Source organism: Scyliorhinus torazame, chromosome 5 (genome assembly GCF_047496885.1).
Source record: "Scyliorhinus torazame isolate Kashiwa2021f chromosome 5, sScyTor2.1, whole genome shotgun sequence".
Classification (NCBI taxonomy): domain Eukaryota; kingdom Metazoa; phylum Chordata; class Chondrichthyes; order Carcharhiniformes; family Scyliorhinidae; genus Scyliorhinus; species Scyliorhinus torazame.
Genome location: NC_092711.1, coordinates 156,391,560 through 156,408,901, shown reverse-complemented (window position 1 = coordinate 156,408,901; position 17,342 = coordinate 156,391,560). Strand labels below are relative to the sequence as shown.

Genomic DNA, 17,342 nt, shown 5'->3' with positions numbered 1-17,342 from the left:
TTACAAATGTACAGATACACCCATGGATAAGAATTGCTTCACACCGCATGATTAATGGTTATAACTCTGATTTTGTTGTATCAGGTGTTTACTTTAGTCATGTTTAAACATTGGGAAGTTGAGATGGAAGGGAAGATAGAAATGGAGTTATATGTGTGAAAACATGAATGAATGAGAGATAAAACTAAAGTGTAACATGGCCTGGACTTGAATGTCTGCTTCCGCGAGGTGGGGTATGATCAGGAAACGTTTTGTGATCCAATTTACTGAGGCTTCATGGATCACAGGGGGACTGTAGCCGGACGGCGAACTGCTAAACTTCTACCAAGCATGATGGGAAAAGTAGCTAATCTTACACAAGCATAGGGACTGTGAAAACAGCTGCAGTTGTTTTAAAAACCTGTGGAACTGATGTTCCACCAGCACATTCACACTGAGGAGGAGAGGCCGTTCGGCTACTTTCACTGTGCAAACAAGTTTAAAACGTCATCTACCCTGCTGATACACCAGTGAGTTCACACCTGGGAGAGGCTGTTCACTGTGTGGGAAGGGATTCACTCAGTTATCCAAATTGCAGACACACCAGCAAGTTCACACTGGGGAGAGGCCATTTACCTGCTCTGACTGTGGGAAGACATTCACTCTATTACACAACCTGCGGAAACACCAGCGACTTCATAAGTCTTCACAGGGATTGGATTCTGCTGTTATTGCTGCCATTAATGACATCCACACTGAACCATGTTAATTCTGACAGTAGGTGAATTGGGAGGGATGGATGGTTTCTTTCTGCTGAACTGCCCAGTCTCACCTTGCTCCCAGCCTCAAAGAGCATCCGTCTCCTTTAGGCATTTGAAGAATGTCATTCAAATGCTTTTTGTGTTCAAGTGACAAAGTTTGATTTTCCTGTTTGGAGCAACTGGGATCTTGGGCATCAGAAATAGAAGGATTGAGAACAAGAGCAGGGACGTTATGCTGAAGCTGTCTATAGCTTTGGTTAGGCCACAACTGGAGTATTGAATCCAGTTCTGGGTCTTTAGGAAGGATGTGAGGCGCCTTGAGAGAGGGGAGAGGAGATTTACCAGAATGGTTCCAGGGATAAGGGATTTTAACCACAAGTTTCATTGAAGAAGTTGGGTTTGTTCTCCTCAAACTGCCGTTGCTTAAACCGGTGTATTTCAAACTTTTTTTCCCGCAACCCACTTTTACCAAATTACTGATCTTTAGGACACACGCCGGCTGACCTTCACGATCATTATTGCTTGCCTTTAATGTGACAGGTGAGCCTGTTTGGTCCTCATGATCTGACTTGCTTTGCTATTTAATGTTACATTTTGATAAGGACGATAGTTGACGATTTAAGTTCTCGCTGCATCTTTTGAAAAAAATCAAGAGGTTTGTCCTCGAACTCGCCATGCATTTGAAGATTTGACGGTTTAATCTTTCATTTGCCAGTACTTCTCTGCATAGGGAAACCAGGGGCTGGTTTAGCACAGGGCTAAATCGCTGGCTTTGCAAGCAGACCAAGGCAGGCCAGCAGCACAGTTCAATTCCCGTAACAGCCTCCCCGAACAGGCGCCAGAATGTGGCGACTAGGGGCTTTTCACAGTAACTTCATTTGAAACCTACTTGTGATAATAAGCGATTTTATTGTATTTATTTTTTATATAACGCACAAGGGCTTTGCATCCTGAAGTGCATTGACACAATTAAAGCCATATCTCAAGAAATCATCTTTATACAGCTTTGTTCCCAATTTCAGTTTCTTCTTAATGAGGCCCTGAGGCTCTGTATTTATCTCACACCAGCACTGCTTTGTCCTGCCATGGACTCTCCTGCGAAGCTCTCTCCAGTAGATTCAGTTGTGAGATCCTGGTCTGTTTGTGTTCTGCCCTCTCTTCCTTATTACAAAATAATCCATCTTCAGTTCTTCACACAGTCCTGTTGCTTGCTTGCTGGCAGCTACAAAATGGAGGAATCTCTGCTCCACGATTTCACACCCAAAGCATCAACGTACAGGGCACATGGCGTCAGTGTACGTACCGGACGCGTGACCTTCTCACCGCCCTCTGGCGGAAAGACTCCATCGTTCATATTTAAAGGCCAGTCACAGTCGACATTCTTTTATTTTTTTAAACTTTATTTCCAATACCTGATTTTTCCAAGTTTATGACTTTATAATTACTGAAAATTAAAACATTTTCAGTTGAACATGTGCATCCTTACATTTACACACAAACTTTGTTTTAAATATATTCCCATTTATTCAGATATTTAAACAAGTACAGAAAAAAGTACAATCTTGTTTTTACTTTCCAAATTATGACTTTAGACAAGATGAAATAACTTGTCAAACACACACAATGTCACAATATTTCTCACCGTTTCCACTGCATTGCACTATCCAAACATCCAAGTCATCTCCTTCTCCATTCTCACCAAAAGCACTTACTCCCTGGTTTCCAGAGAGTGGTGACACAAAGCGATGACTGTGTAAGTTTCTGTGTAAGTGATGACTGTTAATATGTGTCGGCTGTACTGACTGGCCTCATTTGATCGGTATTCCTCGCCAACAAATCTGGCCTGGCTTCGCTCTCACTGTCCAGTAGCTGCATCCACCCCAGTCACAGACTGCTGACCACTGCCCGATCAGGACTTCACATTGTGGGAGTGCAAGCAGACATTGTGCCAGCTGTTGAACAGCTTGACCACAGAGCCGCAGGTCGTGTACTATCGATCGGTGGAGGGGGACGAACTGAGCAGCGCGCAGAAGACAAGCACCAGAGCGGAGCGCCAAGCTGGGGCCACCACTGTTACCATTGTGCACCCATGTGGATGTCTGCTAGCCCCTGTCCCCATCCCCTGCGTGCGGTGACCAGCACATAGCCCAGCCTCGAACCCCATGCCCCCAACACTGCAACCAATTGGAGACTGCCCGCAGCAGCATTCCGATAAGCTGGTCACGGCTGTTGGGGTCATCTTCCTATGATCGGGAATGCCACAACCGATCGCTCCACGACCCTCCCGACACCTTCCCATGACCCACCCATGGGTCGCGTTGGTCGCTGAAGGAAACCAACTGGTTCTGATAGGTAAAAAGGTTAATTAATGATCCTTTGATTGTAGATTTTTAAAAACTCAGTTCAAAAGTCATTTTAAAATGGATTCCATCATGACACTGCAAAACTGTACAAATTTAACATCAGTTTACAAAGCACACAGCTTGCAGAAATAAGTAAAGCGAAGGCACAGCATTTGAAACAGTTTGCAAACGAGCTAAGCAAATGCCACATTTCTACTGAAGGTCAGGTTGGCATTAGAGTTCATATGAGCCTTCCATTGTTGGAAAGAAGGAATTACAGGATAAAGCGCATACCAGTCCATGATAAAAACAGATTTTGCATACCAATGCCCACTAAAGAATTCACAGATGCAACATGGCTGTTAATTCTAAGTTAATGTTGCATATTGAAGGTTGACAACCCAATTATCGAACCAAATGTATTGAAGACTCATCCAAACCAATCAGCATGTTACAGGGGCAGGAATAGATTGACTTAGGCTGAAAACAAATTCCTTAAAGGTAATAGTTTTAGGCTATTATTTCATTCTAGAATCATCTTATACTTTTGCCAAGCTATTTACTATATTTATTTCATATTTTCATTCTACTTCTAATCTGCACAGCTGTTTGCTTCGAGCAAAGAAACCATTACTGTATTTTGAATTCCAAGTCGTTTGTAAATTACTAAGTATAACCAAGTAAAGCTTTCAGCAGGGGCCTGAATTGAGAACATTTTGATTTTGTAACCACAAGAAGATTACTCTCTTTATAATCAATAGATACCAATAAAATTTCATTTTGCATCCGAGAAGTCTAGTGCAAATTTCTGCCTCGTTAATTGTATAGGAGAATACAGTAACACAAAGGCATTCTTCATCAGTCTCGACCCTGAGTTTGAAAAACCCTGCCTTAACTTAATGGTACAAGAAATAAGGGGACACAGATTTCAGGTTTTGCAGAAGAGTTATATCTCTATCACAGCATTGTCTTGATGGGCTGAATAGCCTCCTTCACAGCCCCATGATTGTGATGTAAAGAGAAAAATTTCAGCTGTACCACTCTCTCTAACCCCCCCAAATCACTCTTCTCTGGTGCCATTCTCATAAATCTCCTCTGCATTCTCTCTGAGAACTTTATATTTTCTGAAAGTGTGGGGCCCACAAATAGGGTTCCATTCTAGAGGGATAGAATTGAAAAGCAGGGAGATTATGTTCAACTTGTTTAGAACCAGGCTTAGACTACACTGGGAGGACTGTCAACATTTGTGATCTCCATTTAGAAAAAGGAACTAGAGGCACTGGAGAAAGTTCAACAAAAATTCATAAGAATAATACCAGAACTGAGAGCATTTCACCCTCAGGAAAGATTGAGGCTGCTTTTCTCTAGAAAAGAGAAGACTGAAGGATGACGTGATGGAAATCTTTCAGATGATGAAGGAGGTCAATAATCCAATAGGGATTTGATGAGAAACCTCTTTACCCAGTGAGTGGTGAGAATGTGGAACTCACTACCACAGCGAGTGGTTGAGGTGAGCAGCATGAATACATTGAAGGGGAAGCTCGATACATACATGGGGAGAAAGGAATAGAAGGATATGCTGATGGGGGAGATGAAGAGGGGTGGGTGGAGGCTCTTGTGGAACATAAATACTGACAGAGACCAATTGTGCTGATGCGCTCCAAGGCTCAAAGAACATCAGACGAATGAAGATTTTGACCAATGGATGAGCGAGTTATTGACACAAAACGAAACCATTTTGAACTTGCTGTCTCCAAAAGAGAATCCAAAATGTTGGAGTCTGGGAAATTAACTGAAAAATGAAGCTCCGCCTACAACTGAGCCAGAAGAATAGAGTTTAAATGTGGGACTGACCGGGACATTCCCTTTGGATTGAAACAATGGGGAAACTACACACATGGAAGAAAATAAAGTTCAAAACTTGAACTTTGAACAGACTATTCGAAACTGAACTTGAAAACTCACATCTGAGCAGCAATGAGGACTCTCCTCTCGCAAAAGGAACTTTGGACGATAATTATTGTAAGAAGAAAACTTTCAGAAAATATAGCGAGCAATAATGTTTTCCATCTTAAGTGAACTGTGATTCCTAGACATGGAATTCAGCAGTGTGCTGTTAGCAAGATGGACTTGTGAATGTGAAGGGGACAATGGAGGGATTATTATGTCTTTAACAGATTATCAGATATTTAAACACAGGAAAACATAGGAACAGGAGTAGGCCATTCAGCCCCTCGAGCCTGCTCCACCATTCAATAAGATCATGGCTGTTGTTAAAATATACAGAAGGGTGTAAGTTGTAATATTCTAAATGGGGTATTACGAGGGTGATACATTTTCATTTCTTCCTGCGGAAGATGTTGTGAAGATCTAGTTTCATGATTCATGTTTAAGAAATATAACTTTTAGTTTGGGAATTGGATTTTTTAAAATTTAAGATAAATGGAAAACCTGGGTTGAGAATCTTACAGGAACGCCCTCAGGGAATTCGCAATCACCCATGTTGACTTAAGAAGTCAAAGCTGGAAGGGTAAGATCTGTAAAAGGGCAGCTGAGCTCTTTTTGCTGGAGTCCTGGAGACCTGGAGACATCGGGTCTGACAATTACTGCCCTGTCTTTGTCACAGAGGTGAATTCGTCATGCAGACCTCCGGGTCGAAAGGTATGGTTTTTGAAGCTGAACGCTTTAAACATCTGTTGGACATCCCAAAGAGTCTGTGTTGCCATGGGGATAAGTGATTCAGGGTGGAGCCTTGGTTTGAATTCTGGGTGTTTCTCATGGAAAGCTGGCAATCTGCAGTTCGCTTGGAAGTAGTCAGCTGTGGGACCAGGAGCTGTGAGACCAGAAGTCAAGAGGGCCGTGAGGAACCAGGGGTGTTGCTAATGTTTAAGTCTTTTAGTAAGAAGATAGTGAAGCCCACGTTGGACTGAGAGGTCCACAATTTTGAGGTATTAAAGGAAAGTTGTAGGGTTGTTCATCCGAAAGCTAATGGAAGGACCTCCATAAAATCTTGGCTAGCAGGGGCACGATGGGAATTCCAGATATTATTGACATCACTGTCTATATTGCAGCCACATATTTATTTATCTGCGATCACATAATCTCACCTCACAGAAAGAGGCAGTTCGGTCCATCGTGCCTCTGTTGGCTCTTTGAAAGAGCTACTTAATTAGTCCCATGATCCTGTCCTTTCCCCATGAACCCTGCAAACTAATCCCCTTCCAGTATTTATCCAACTCCCTTTGCTGAATCTGCTTCCACCAGCCTTTCAGACAGTGCATTCCGGATCACAACACCTCATTGTGTAAAGATTTATCTTTCTCATTTCCCCTCTGGCTTTTATGTCAATCACCTTAAATCTGTGTCCTCTGGTTAACAATCCCTTTGTCAGTGGAAACAGTTTCCTTTATTTATTTGAGGTAAACCAGTCATGATCTTGTCCAAATTCATTTAAAAGAAAGGTCCTGAACAGTCCCATTGTTCTGCCCATGGAACAATTTACATAAAAGCTTACATTCAATAAAATTAACCCAGTGACAGCAATGAGCAATTGTCTGCTTAAAACAAGTCTGATTCCAGATTGGGTAATGCTCATTCACGTGTTTAAAGTGGGTTTCCAGAACGGTCTTGAGCTAAGTTGGATTCTAGTCCTGGAGATACTGAATGTCCCTGGGGCAATTTTGCAAAATGACTGTTGGCTCAGGAATCGGAGGAAGATTCACAGATCCACATTGAATGGTCGCAAATTCAGGAGATGAAAATCACTTGTGTCTTTCATCAGCATACTATCTTTAAAAAATAAATACGGATAAATATTTACTATTTCAGAGTCCTGTCTTGCCTTTCTTTCAAATTGAAGCATTTTAGAGGGTCAATTTGGAACTGAGTAATTGGCACCTGTAACCAAATTAAACTGAGCCTAAATATTAATTATATACCCCTTAAAATCTGACAGAGAAAGATTCACGAGGATGATACCAGAACTGAGTTACAGGATAGATTGAACAGGCTGGGGATATTTTCTCTGGGAAAGAGAAGGTTGAAGACTGATCTGATAGTGATTTTAATGGGTGTGATGGGGTTGACATCATCAAGTCATGACTGATCACAGGATATAAATTCCAAACTGACAGTTCCAGTTGTCACAGAAAATGCTGTCGGCCACACACTCCTTTCTCCCTATTGATTTTAAGACTAATTAATCCCACTATTCGCCCCCAGTTCTCATCCCCGGAAGGTGCTGATTATCGGGTTCAGTTTCACTCCCACCTATTATCCTCCCCAATATGTTAGCCACACTGGGTTCCGTATGAATAATGGCGGGTATAACTCCCACAATCCCTCACGCTCGGGAAACTGCTCTATCCGCCGCGCAGGCATCTCGGGATGCGCATGTCCAAGGGAGATGGAAACTGCGCATGTGTGGAAGTTTCACCCCCCCCCCCCCAATTCGGCTGAGATGTTGACCAATGGGAAACTTGGAGGACCGGAAGGACTCTGGTCCTCCAGCCAGAGTGCGGCCTTTCTTGAGGATGAAGATTGAGTAAAAGACTAAAATGTCCTCCTGTCTCCAACATCTGTGAGTAAAACACTTTCATTTACATAGAACATACAGTGCAGAAGGAGGCCATTCGGCCCATCGAGTCTGCACCGACCCACATTAATCCCTCACTTCCACCTTTTCCCCGCAACCCAATAACCCCTCCCAACCCTTATGGACACTACGGGTAATTTAGCATGGCCAATCCACCTAACCTGCACGTCTTTGGACTGTGGGAGGAAACCGGAGCACCCGGAGAAAACCCACGCACACACGGGGAGAACGTGCAAACTCCGCACAGACAGTGACCCAGCGGGGAATCGAACCTGGGGCCCTGGCGCTGTGAAGCCACAGTGCTAATCACTTGTGCTACCGTGCTGCCCTCCCCCCTTTCCATTTCTTTTCTCATTCTCACCTTCAATTGGTCACTTGCAGCAACTGAAGGGAAAGGAAGTGAATCCAGGGAGGGTGCAGACTCTGCAAAGCTTGGCCCAGGTCTCTCTCTCTCTTAAGACATTGACATCCTTTCCTCCCTCAGCTTGACACATTTATTTGTCTGGCTAAAAGGATGGTCTCTTTCCTGATGTTCACAGTTAAAAGGCTGGTTTCCGAGGAGGTGGCTGACAGTAAATTAATATCAGACAGAGAAATATCCAGTATTGTTATATTATGCAGATTAGATATATTATTTATGGTTCTGTAATAAAGTACATTTATTATTTCTAGTTGTGTAATATTGTATTGTCGCTACATTTTATATTTCCAGACACAGAGTCATTGAGTCACCGAAGCAATCCATTCTGTAACTGACAGGAGAAATGTTTGTGATTTTGTGAAACCTGTTTTTGATGTATCAGCTATTTAAAGTCGAATTTATCATGTCTATTCAAATATTGGTCATGCCAGTGATGCCGCTATCTTAAGAAGGATAAATAAATTCAGAGTGTTGTGGATGTTCAGTCACTGAGTTTGTTCAAGACAGAGAATAGAGAAATTTTGGATATTTTAGGAATGAACAGACTTGGGGTGAGCGCAGGGATGTGAAGATCAGCCGTTATCTGATGAAGTGACAGAATAGTCTTGAGGGGCTGAATGGCCTCCTGCTGTTCCAGTTTCTCATGTTCTAATGTTATAAGAATTATCAGGAGTAAACAATGGCGACAGAAGGAGCGGGGGAAGTGAGGGTGCATGGGGAGGATTACAGTCAAGATGGGAGAACAACTGAATCAAATATAAAATGGTCTGTTCTGAATTTCTGTCCTGTACTGACAGTGATGACTTTTGAAAACACCTTTTACAGGATGTTCGAAGAGGACGATTTACAGACAGAAATCTCAAACCAAATGTCAAGATATGGCATTCACTCAATTCATCAGGATCTGAATCTCAAGGGTGAATTTTTGTCTCTTTTGTCGGCTTCAAGATATTTAAAATTTCAGTGTGACTGGAAAAGCACTGAGACGCACACACCTGAGTGGGAGTGTTCCAGTGCACTGACTGTGGAAAGAGCTTTAACCAGTTATCCAGTCTGAAAAAATCACAACGTTCCCAGCAGGGAGAGATTGCACCTTTGTTCGCTGTAAAGTCGAGGCTTCAATTGATCGTTCAACGTGGAGATAAACAAGGGCACCCACGCCATGGGGAAACCGTGGACATGTGGGGACTGTGGGAAGGGATTTTGTACCCCATCTGCACTGGAAACTCATCGACGTGGTCACACCGGAGAGAGGCCGTTCACTTGCTCTGTTTGTGGGAAGGGATTCACTCAGTTATCTCACCTGCAGACTCATCAGCGAGTTCACACTGGAGAGAAGCCGTTCACCTGCTCAGAGTGTGGAAAGGGATTCACTAATTCATCCAACCTGTTGGTGCACCAGCGGGTTCACACCAGGGAAAGGTCATTCATCTGCTCTGAATGTGGGAAGGGATTCAGTGATTCATCCACCCTGCTAACACACCAGTGAGTTCACACTGGGGAGAGACCGTTCACCTGTCCAGAGTGTAGGAAGAGATTCACTCAGTTATCCAATCTGCGGAAGCACCGACAGGTTCACACTGGGGAGAGGCCATTCACCTGCTCCGAGTGTGGAAAGGGATTCATTCAGTTATCCAACCTGCTAACACACAAGAGAATTCACACTGGAGAGAGGCCATTCTGTTGCTCTGGGTGTGAGAAGGGATTCACTGATCTATCCAACCTGCTGGCACATCAGCGAGTTCACACCGGGGAGAGGCCGTTCATCTGTTCTGAGTGTGGGAAGGGATTCACTCACTTGTCAAGTCTGCTAAGACACCAGCGAGTTCACAAGCGATGACAGGCTGGATTCTGCTGTTATTGCTGGTGTTAATCACATCCAGGACTGAACCATGTTCATTCTGACACTTGGTGAAGTGGGAGGGTCGCAGGGTTTCTTTCTGCTGGACTGGCCGGTCTCACAACTTTGCTTCCAGTGGGCTGATGCTCTTTGAGCCGAGGAGAGCACATTTCCACTGAAATGATCCACAAAAGCTGATGAAGGACATTTATTTTATCCTGGATAATAAATAGTGTTTTTCCTAACACTACAGGTAGATCTAAAATAAATATGTTCATAAGAAATGGGACTTTGAATTAATGATTCTTTTGAGCGTATGTCTAGAAGTTTTACAGAATCAAGAGGAGGAGGGGGGGGTTTAAACTAAAATAGTCAGGGGGTGGGAACCTATGTCAGGATTAAGAGCAGGGGGAATCAGAAACACAAGAAAAATACAGCAAAGAGAATAAAAAAGCAGAGAAACCAAGGGCCTGTATCAGATAACGACATTGTAATAAATAGTAGGGACCGGTCAAGGAATGTTAAAAGGACTATCCTTTTTTTCCCCATAAATTTAGGATACCCAATTATTTTTTTCAATTAAAGGGGAATTTAGCGTGGTTAATCCACCTAACCTGCACATCTTTGGGTTGTGGGGGTGAAACCCACGCAGACAAAGGAGAATGTGCAAACTCCACACGAACGCTGACCCAGGGTTGGGAGCGAACCCGGGTCCTCAGCGCCGTGAGGCAGCAGGGCTAACCACTGTGCCACCCAAGGTTTTGTACTTGAATGCTCAGAGCATTTGAAATAAAATGGATGCATTCGTTGTGCAGACGGATGTCAAGGGGTCTCACACAGCAGATTGCTAAATCAAAGGGCATAGGATTACGGGTAGTGTCTTGAGATGGATAGAAAGCTGGTTCGCTGGCAGGAAGCAAAAAGTTGGAATGAATGTTTTTTTCCGATTGGCAGGCAGTGACTAGTGAAGTGCCACAGGTACTGTGCTGGAACCCCAACTATTCACATTATATATTAATGATTTGGACAAGGGAAATAAGTTTGCAGATGATGCAAAGTTGGGAGAAGATGATCTGTGAGGAGGATGCAGAGATTATTCAGCAGGATTTAGACAGGCTGAGTGAGTGGGCATATGAATGGTAGTTTCAGTATAACCTGGATAAATGTTAGGTTAGCCACTTTGGTAGAAAAATAGGAAGGCAGATTATTATTTCAATGGGTGTTAATTGAAAGAGGTGGAGACTCAGTGAGACTTTGGTGTCCTCATGCATCAGTCGCTGAGAGTAAACGTGCAGGTATAGGGCAGGGGGGGGGGGGAAAGAGGCAGCACCCAAAACACAGGGGAAATATATAATACAACAGGGTGCAGGGCCCATGAGCACCATGCACCAAATGAAGGTCAAGTTCTCCTGGTGAGGCCTCACCACCCTCACAGCGCTGGGACTATCCACTCCCCCACAGGTGACAACGGGGGGGGGGGGGGGGGGTGGTTCTCAAGCCATGAAGTTACCATGCTGGGCACGCACGGTGACACAGTGGTTAGCACTGCTGCCTCACAGCTCCAGGGACCCGGGTCCAATTCCAGCCTCGGGTGACTGGTCTGTGTGGAGTTTTCACTTTCTCCCCGTGTCTGCGTGGGTTTCCTTTGGGTGCTCCGGTTTCCTCCACAGTCCAAAGATGTGCAGGTTAGGTGAATTAGCCATACTAAATTGCCCCTTAGTGTCCAAAGGGTTAGGTGGGTTTACTGGGTTATGGGGATAGGGTGGAGGTGTGGGCTTAAGTAGGGTGCTCTTTCCAAGGGCCGGTGCAGACTTGATGGACCAAATGGCCTCCTTCTGCACTGAAAATTCTGTGGTCTAATGATGCACTAACATAGACCACACTGGCAAGATGTAGAGCACAAATGTACAGCCTAACCGCACTGTGTCTAGAACGAGTTAAAGATGCAAAATGTTTGTTTCTGTTACCATGGCGAATCCTGTGTTATGTTTTTGTTATTATTATTACTCCTGTGTGGTTTTTTTCTCTCTGGGCAGATACAATTGCGCAGTCGGAGTGTGTGGATGATAAGTCTGTCTGTCATAAAATGAAAATCTTTCAATAAAAATAGTTTTTTTTTAAAGTGAGTGCCCAAAAGTTTGGCAGATGGAAGATGTAGGAAAATGTAAAGTTATGCATTTTGGTAGGAGAACTAAAGGGGCTGAGCATTATTTAAATGGAGAAAGACGGCAGAACACTGCAGCACAGAGGGATTTGGGGGTCCTCCTGCATAAATCACAAGGTTGGCATGCAAGTTCAGCAGGTAATTGCCAAGATACATTGAATGTTGGCATTTATTTCAAAGGGAATGGAATATAAAAATAGGGATGTTCTACTAAAACTATACAAGGCAGTAGTTAGACCACACCATAAATACTGCGAGCAGTTTTGGTCCCTTTATCTAAGGAAAGATATACTATCATTGGAGGCAGTCCAGAGAATGCTCACAAGTTCGATCCAGGGTTTGAAGGGATTTTCTGATGAGGAGAGGTTGGGCCTGTACTAATTGGAGTTTAGAAGGATGAGAGGCGACCGTATTGAGACAGGATTCTCAGGGGGCTTGACACGATAGATACTGAGAGGATGTTTCCTCTTGTGGGAGAGCCTAGGACCAGAGAGCATCATCTCAGAGTAAGAGATTGTTGTGTTCTTTGTTTTTGTCCTTCAGGATGGTGAAGGTTGTAGTGTTAACAAAGAACAGCAAGCAGCGTTTAACAAACAAAGCTAATTATACTACACTGAATTAGATTCAAACATATTACTAAGGAATTAGACAAGTCAAGATGACACTACACTTCTACAACACTAAATTATTCTATCAGTTAAACTATCTCTGTCTGGTTCCCTTCCACTCTCTCCCAGAAGTCAAGGAGGCCAGTGATATTTATATGGTTGCTCTATGGCACCATCTAGTGAGTAGAGTAGTAACATTACATTAACCCTTTATGTGCTTTATAAAATCCACATATTGTGATAGCCCCCTTTCTTTGAAAAATTTGATTCTTGCATTCAAAGTTACATACAGGCAGTGTAATGGCAATGTACAGTAATGAACATCAGTAAAAGTTATACGAGTTAAATCAGTGTTTTATAGTTCATAAATTGAGACGATCAGGTTTCTTCCTTCATCTCGTTGATGTTCTCAATCCAACTGTCATTGAGTCAGAGTTTTTCTTCTTTTGATTCATATTTGCATCAGTAAGTTGAGCATCAGATGATGAAGTACTGAGTTTTAACCAATGTCCAGGAAACCTACTGTTGGAAAACAATTGTTGAGGTTGAATTGGAGTTGGAGGTTGCTTCACCTTCAACAATGCACGACGATTTCTCCTGAATATCGAACCTTCAGATGTTTTTGCAAGATAGGAATGTGGAGCTGCCTGACTTAAAACACGATCCACCTGTTGGATCTTGTACACGTCCACAATCTCCTGGAACTAGCGGAATCAGCTGTTTGGCTGACTTGTAATACAAGCTTTGAGTTTGCTGTTGCTGTCTCATCTTGTTTACAATTGATTTATCATCAAGATTTGGTACAGTTAGGTTGGCAATGTTGTATGCAGCAGTCTGTTCATAAGAGGTTGCACTGACGAAAGACCTGTCGATAAAGGAGCAGCTCTATAACTTAATAAAGCTAGCACAAAATCTAGTCTCGCCTCGTATGCTTTCTTCAACAATTTCTTCACGATACCTACACCTTTCTCAGCATTCCCATTAGACCGGGTCCATTCCCAACTGTCGAAACAAGGTCCATTGTCCCTTTTGCCGATCAATGTTATCCCGTGTCTAGAAAAAACATCTTTTAGTTGACTTGATGACTGATTTTGAACTTGAGTTTGTAAGTTTAATCACTTCTGGATAATTTGAGTAATAGTCAATAATGACGAGGTAATCTTTGCCTTGAAAGTAGAAAACATCTATTCCCACTTTAGAACATTGAATTGTACAATATTCATCATTGGGAATTTATCTTTTTGTTAAGCAGACTAGTTTCTTTGACAAATGTCACAATCAGAAACATAATTTTAAATGTCTGAATTTATACCAGGGCAATATACGGATTGCTTCGCGCGTCATTTACATTCCTCAATACCCTGGTGTCCTTCATGGATCTGGGTAAGAATCTGTCTTCTCAACTTTGTAGGAATGACTATTCTATCCAGTTTGAGGAAAACTCAATTTACCACAGAAAGGCCATTTTTAACATTTCTGAAGCAAGAACAGCTTGCATTTGGCCATCCATCAGTCATGTGATGAATCATTCACTGCAAAACTTCATCCTTTGCAGTTTCTTCTTTAATTAATCTTAATTTGCAATCAGAAACATGTAGTGTGTCAGCTAGCATGTCAGCTTGAGCTTCTATCACCTGCACAAGATCTGGAATCTTATCTTCATTTCAGTAGCACGTGATAATGTATCTGCAAGGATCAGAACTTTTCCTGGAGTATATACTGGACAAAAATCATATCTTCTTGGTCTCATTAGGATTCTCTGTAATCTGGGCGAATATCATTAAGACTCTTGTGAATTATTTACACACGCGGCCTATGATTAGTCTCAATCACAAATGTAGGTAGACCATAAACACAGGGAAATATTTCAACACCCTTCACCAGACCCAAGACATTCTTCCTCAATCTGTGCGCGGCATTGTTCAGTGGGCATCATGGCTCGAGAAGCATATGCTACCGGTCTCCACAGGTCATTTGAAGTCTTCTGTAGAAGAACAGCTCCCATCCTGACTTGACTCACGTCCGTCGAGATCTTTGTCTACTTTGTCGGATCGTAAAATGTGAGAAGTGGGGCTGAGGTCAGTGCGGGTTTGAGGTTGGACTTTTCCGTTTCATGTTGTGAAGTCCAAGAAAAATGTTTCTTGGTCAATTGCCGACGAGCTGTTGTTCTAGACGAATGGTTCGGAACAAATTTGCCAAGAAAGTTGACAATTCCAAGCATTCTCAAGACTGCTTTTTTGTCTGTCATAACAGGCATTTTGTGTATAGCTTTAACTTTAGCACTGTCCGGTTGTACACCATCCTTAGATATGGGATCTCCCAAAAACCCAGTTTGGAAATCCCAAATTGACACTTTGATTTGTATGGATTGAAGCTCAAATCCATGCGTCTTAGCATTTGTAGTAGTCTGGAATTGTGCTCTTCTGGTGTTGCAGACCAGATAATATCATCGACGTACACCCGTACCCCACCAATACCTTCTGTAATGGTTTCCGTTGCTCTATGGAAATATTCTGATGCAGAGATGATTCCAAAGGGCATGCGATTGACACAATTTCTTCTGTACAGCGTATTAAAAGTACAGAGCTTTCTGCTGGACTTATCAAGTTGTAGTTGCCAAAATCCTTTTGAGGCATCTAACTTTTAAACAACTTTTTACGTGTAATCTCTTCGCACTTAGGAATTGGATAGTGCTCTCGCCTGATATTCCAGTTCAGATCCTTTAGGTCTATACATCTTCGTAGATCTCTATTAGGCCTTCATACGCTTACCATGGAACTAACCCAACCAGTAGGTTCGATTATATGATGTTCAGTTTCTGCATACGGTCAAGTCCCTGCTTGTGACGTTCTTTGAGAGGGGCTGGTACTCTTCTCGGAGGATGTATTACTGGTGTAGCATTTTTTTTAAGCTGTATTTTATAGGTAAACGGTAACATACCCAAACCAGTGAACACATTTGGAAACGTAGCTAGGATGTCCTGTATGTTATCTTGCTGTGAACTAACAGATTGATTGGCGCTGTGAATCCTTTTCACAAGATTTGGCGTTGTTAATAATAATAATAATCGCTTATTGTCACAAGTAGGTTTCAATGAAGTTACTGTGAAAAGCCCCTAGTCGCCACATTCCGGCGCCTGTTCGGGGAGGCTGGTACGGGAATTGAACCCGCGCTGCTGGGTCTTGTTCTGGATTACAAGCCAGCTGTTCAGCCCACTGTGCTAAACCAGCCCCTAGCATCAACACCTTGTAGAGATGATTTATTGGCATCAACTATTTCAAATCGCACTGGCAGGTGGATATCATTGTTACTTACTGTTAGACAACACAACCCTCTTGTGCTGATGATGTTGCCACTGCAGTCCCTCAATTGGCATTTAGTAGCTTCAATTGGAGGAAAGAGGTGTGATACAGTGATCAAATTTGCATGAGCTCCAGTATCCAACTTGAAAAATATTTTGGACCCATTTACTTTCAATGATGTGTTCCAATCTTTCTTAATATGAACAGATGATATCTGCTTTGTCATTTTTCAGCATTATCAATCTTGTTGACTGCATCAACAAAGAATGTGTCTTCTAAATCGTATTGTTGTGCTTCAACATCGAAATGAGAACATTTTGCTTTGTTTTGCATACTTTGAATTTTCATGGCCTTGTTAAAAAAGTTTTTTGTATTAATTGGAGGCTTTTTTGTACTTGAACGGCACTGTGAAGCATAATGATAAGTTTGCCAATGGCTGGGCATTTTATTCCTTGGTGGGCGTGGCCACAGCGTGCACACATCACCAAGCTGCTGATGTCATTTGTAAAATGGCTGCCAGCTGCAGCGCGTCATTTTTAAAACTGCGCCACAGCTGTAATGGCATTAGCAACGTTGTCTTCTTTCGCGCCTTTTTCCCAGGACTGTATATCTGCAGACTGACTCGCGGCAAGCTCACTCACTCGGCACAAACATATTGCATCTTTTAACGATACATTGTGCTGCCTAAGCAAATGCTCACAACGTTTTTCAATTTTAATACCAAACACGATTTGGTTACTGAGGAGGGAATCAGTCTGCGCTCTTAAACGGAGACTCCATAGGATCCATCACCACCTCCAAAATATCCATCAGACCCTCCTCAATATCCATCGCCACCTCCACAATATCCATCGCCACCTCCACAATATCCCTCAATGAACATCACTAAAAACATTTGCTCATTATCACATTGCTGTGTGTGGGATCTTGCTGTGTTTCCTACATTACAACAGTGACTGCACTTCAAAAGTACTTCATTGGCTGTAAAGCACTTTGGGACGTTCTGTGGGTGTGGAAGGCGCTAGAGTAATGCATGTTTTTAAATTGAAGATTTGTTATCTGATCTCATTATCTGGAAATTAATTGATTTCAGCCACCCCAACTTACCATTTAATAAATTCACTTTGGTTCAGACAAGACTTTAACCAATTAAGACAAAGGCAGAATTCTCTGGATAGTAAATTTTAAAATAAGTTTATTAAATGAAAAAGGTTTTCTGAACAACTTTAAGACATTGACTTTTCCAACTTCATGTGGGTGATCAGTCTGTAGAAGCGTAACCCTCTCTGGCTCCTTCTTTGACAGTAATTCTTGTGGAATTCAGCCTCGGG

At 42.6% G+C, this 17,342-nt stretch overlaps 1 protein-coding gene across 1 annotated transcript in view; it reads left to right on the top strand.

Moving 5' to 3' along the window:
• LOC140420247 (uncharacterized) overlaps nt 1-10,221 on the top strand; it is an 81,323-nt gene extending 71,102 nt beyond the window's left edge. Inside the window, exon 5 of the mRNA XM_072504284.1 lies at nt 9,671-10,221. Within this exon, the coding sequence (XP_072360385.1) occupies nt 9,671-9,937 (267 nt within the window). The 3' untranslated portion in view covers nt 9,938-10,221. The remainder of the gene's footprint in view (nt 1-9,670) is intronic.
• The last annotated feature ends 7,121 nt before the right edge of the window (nt 10,222-17,342 follow it).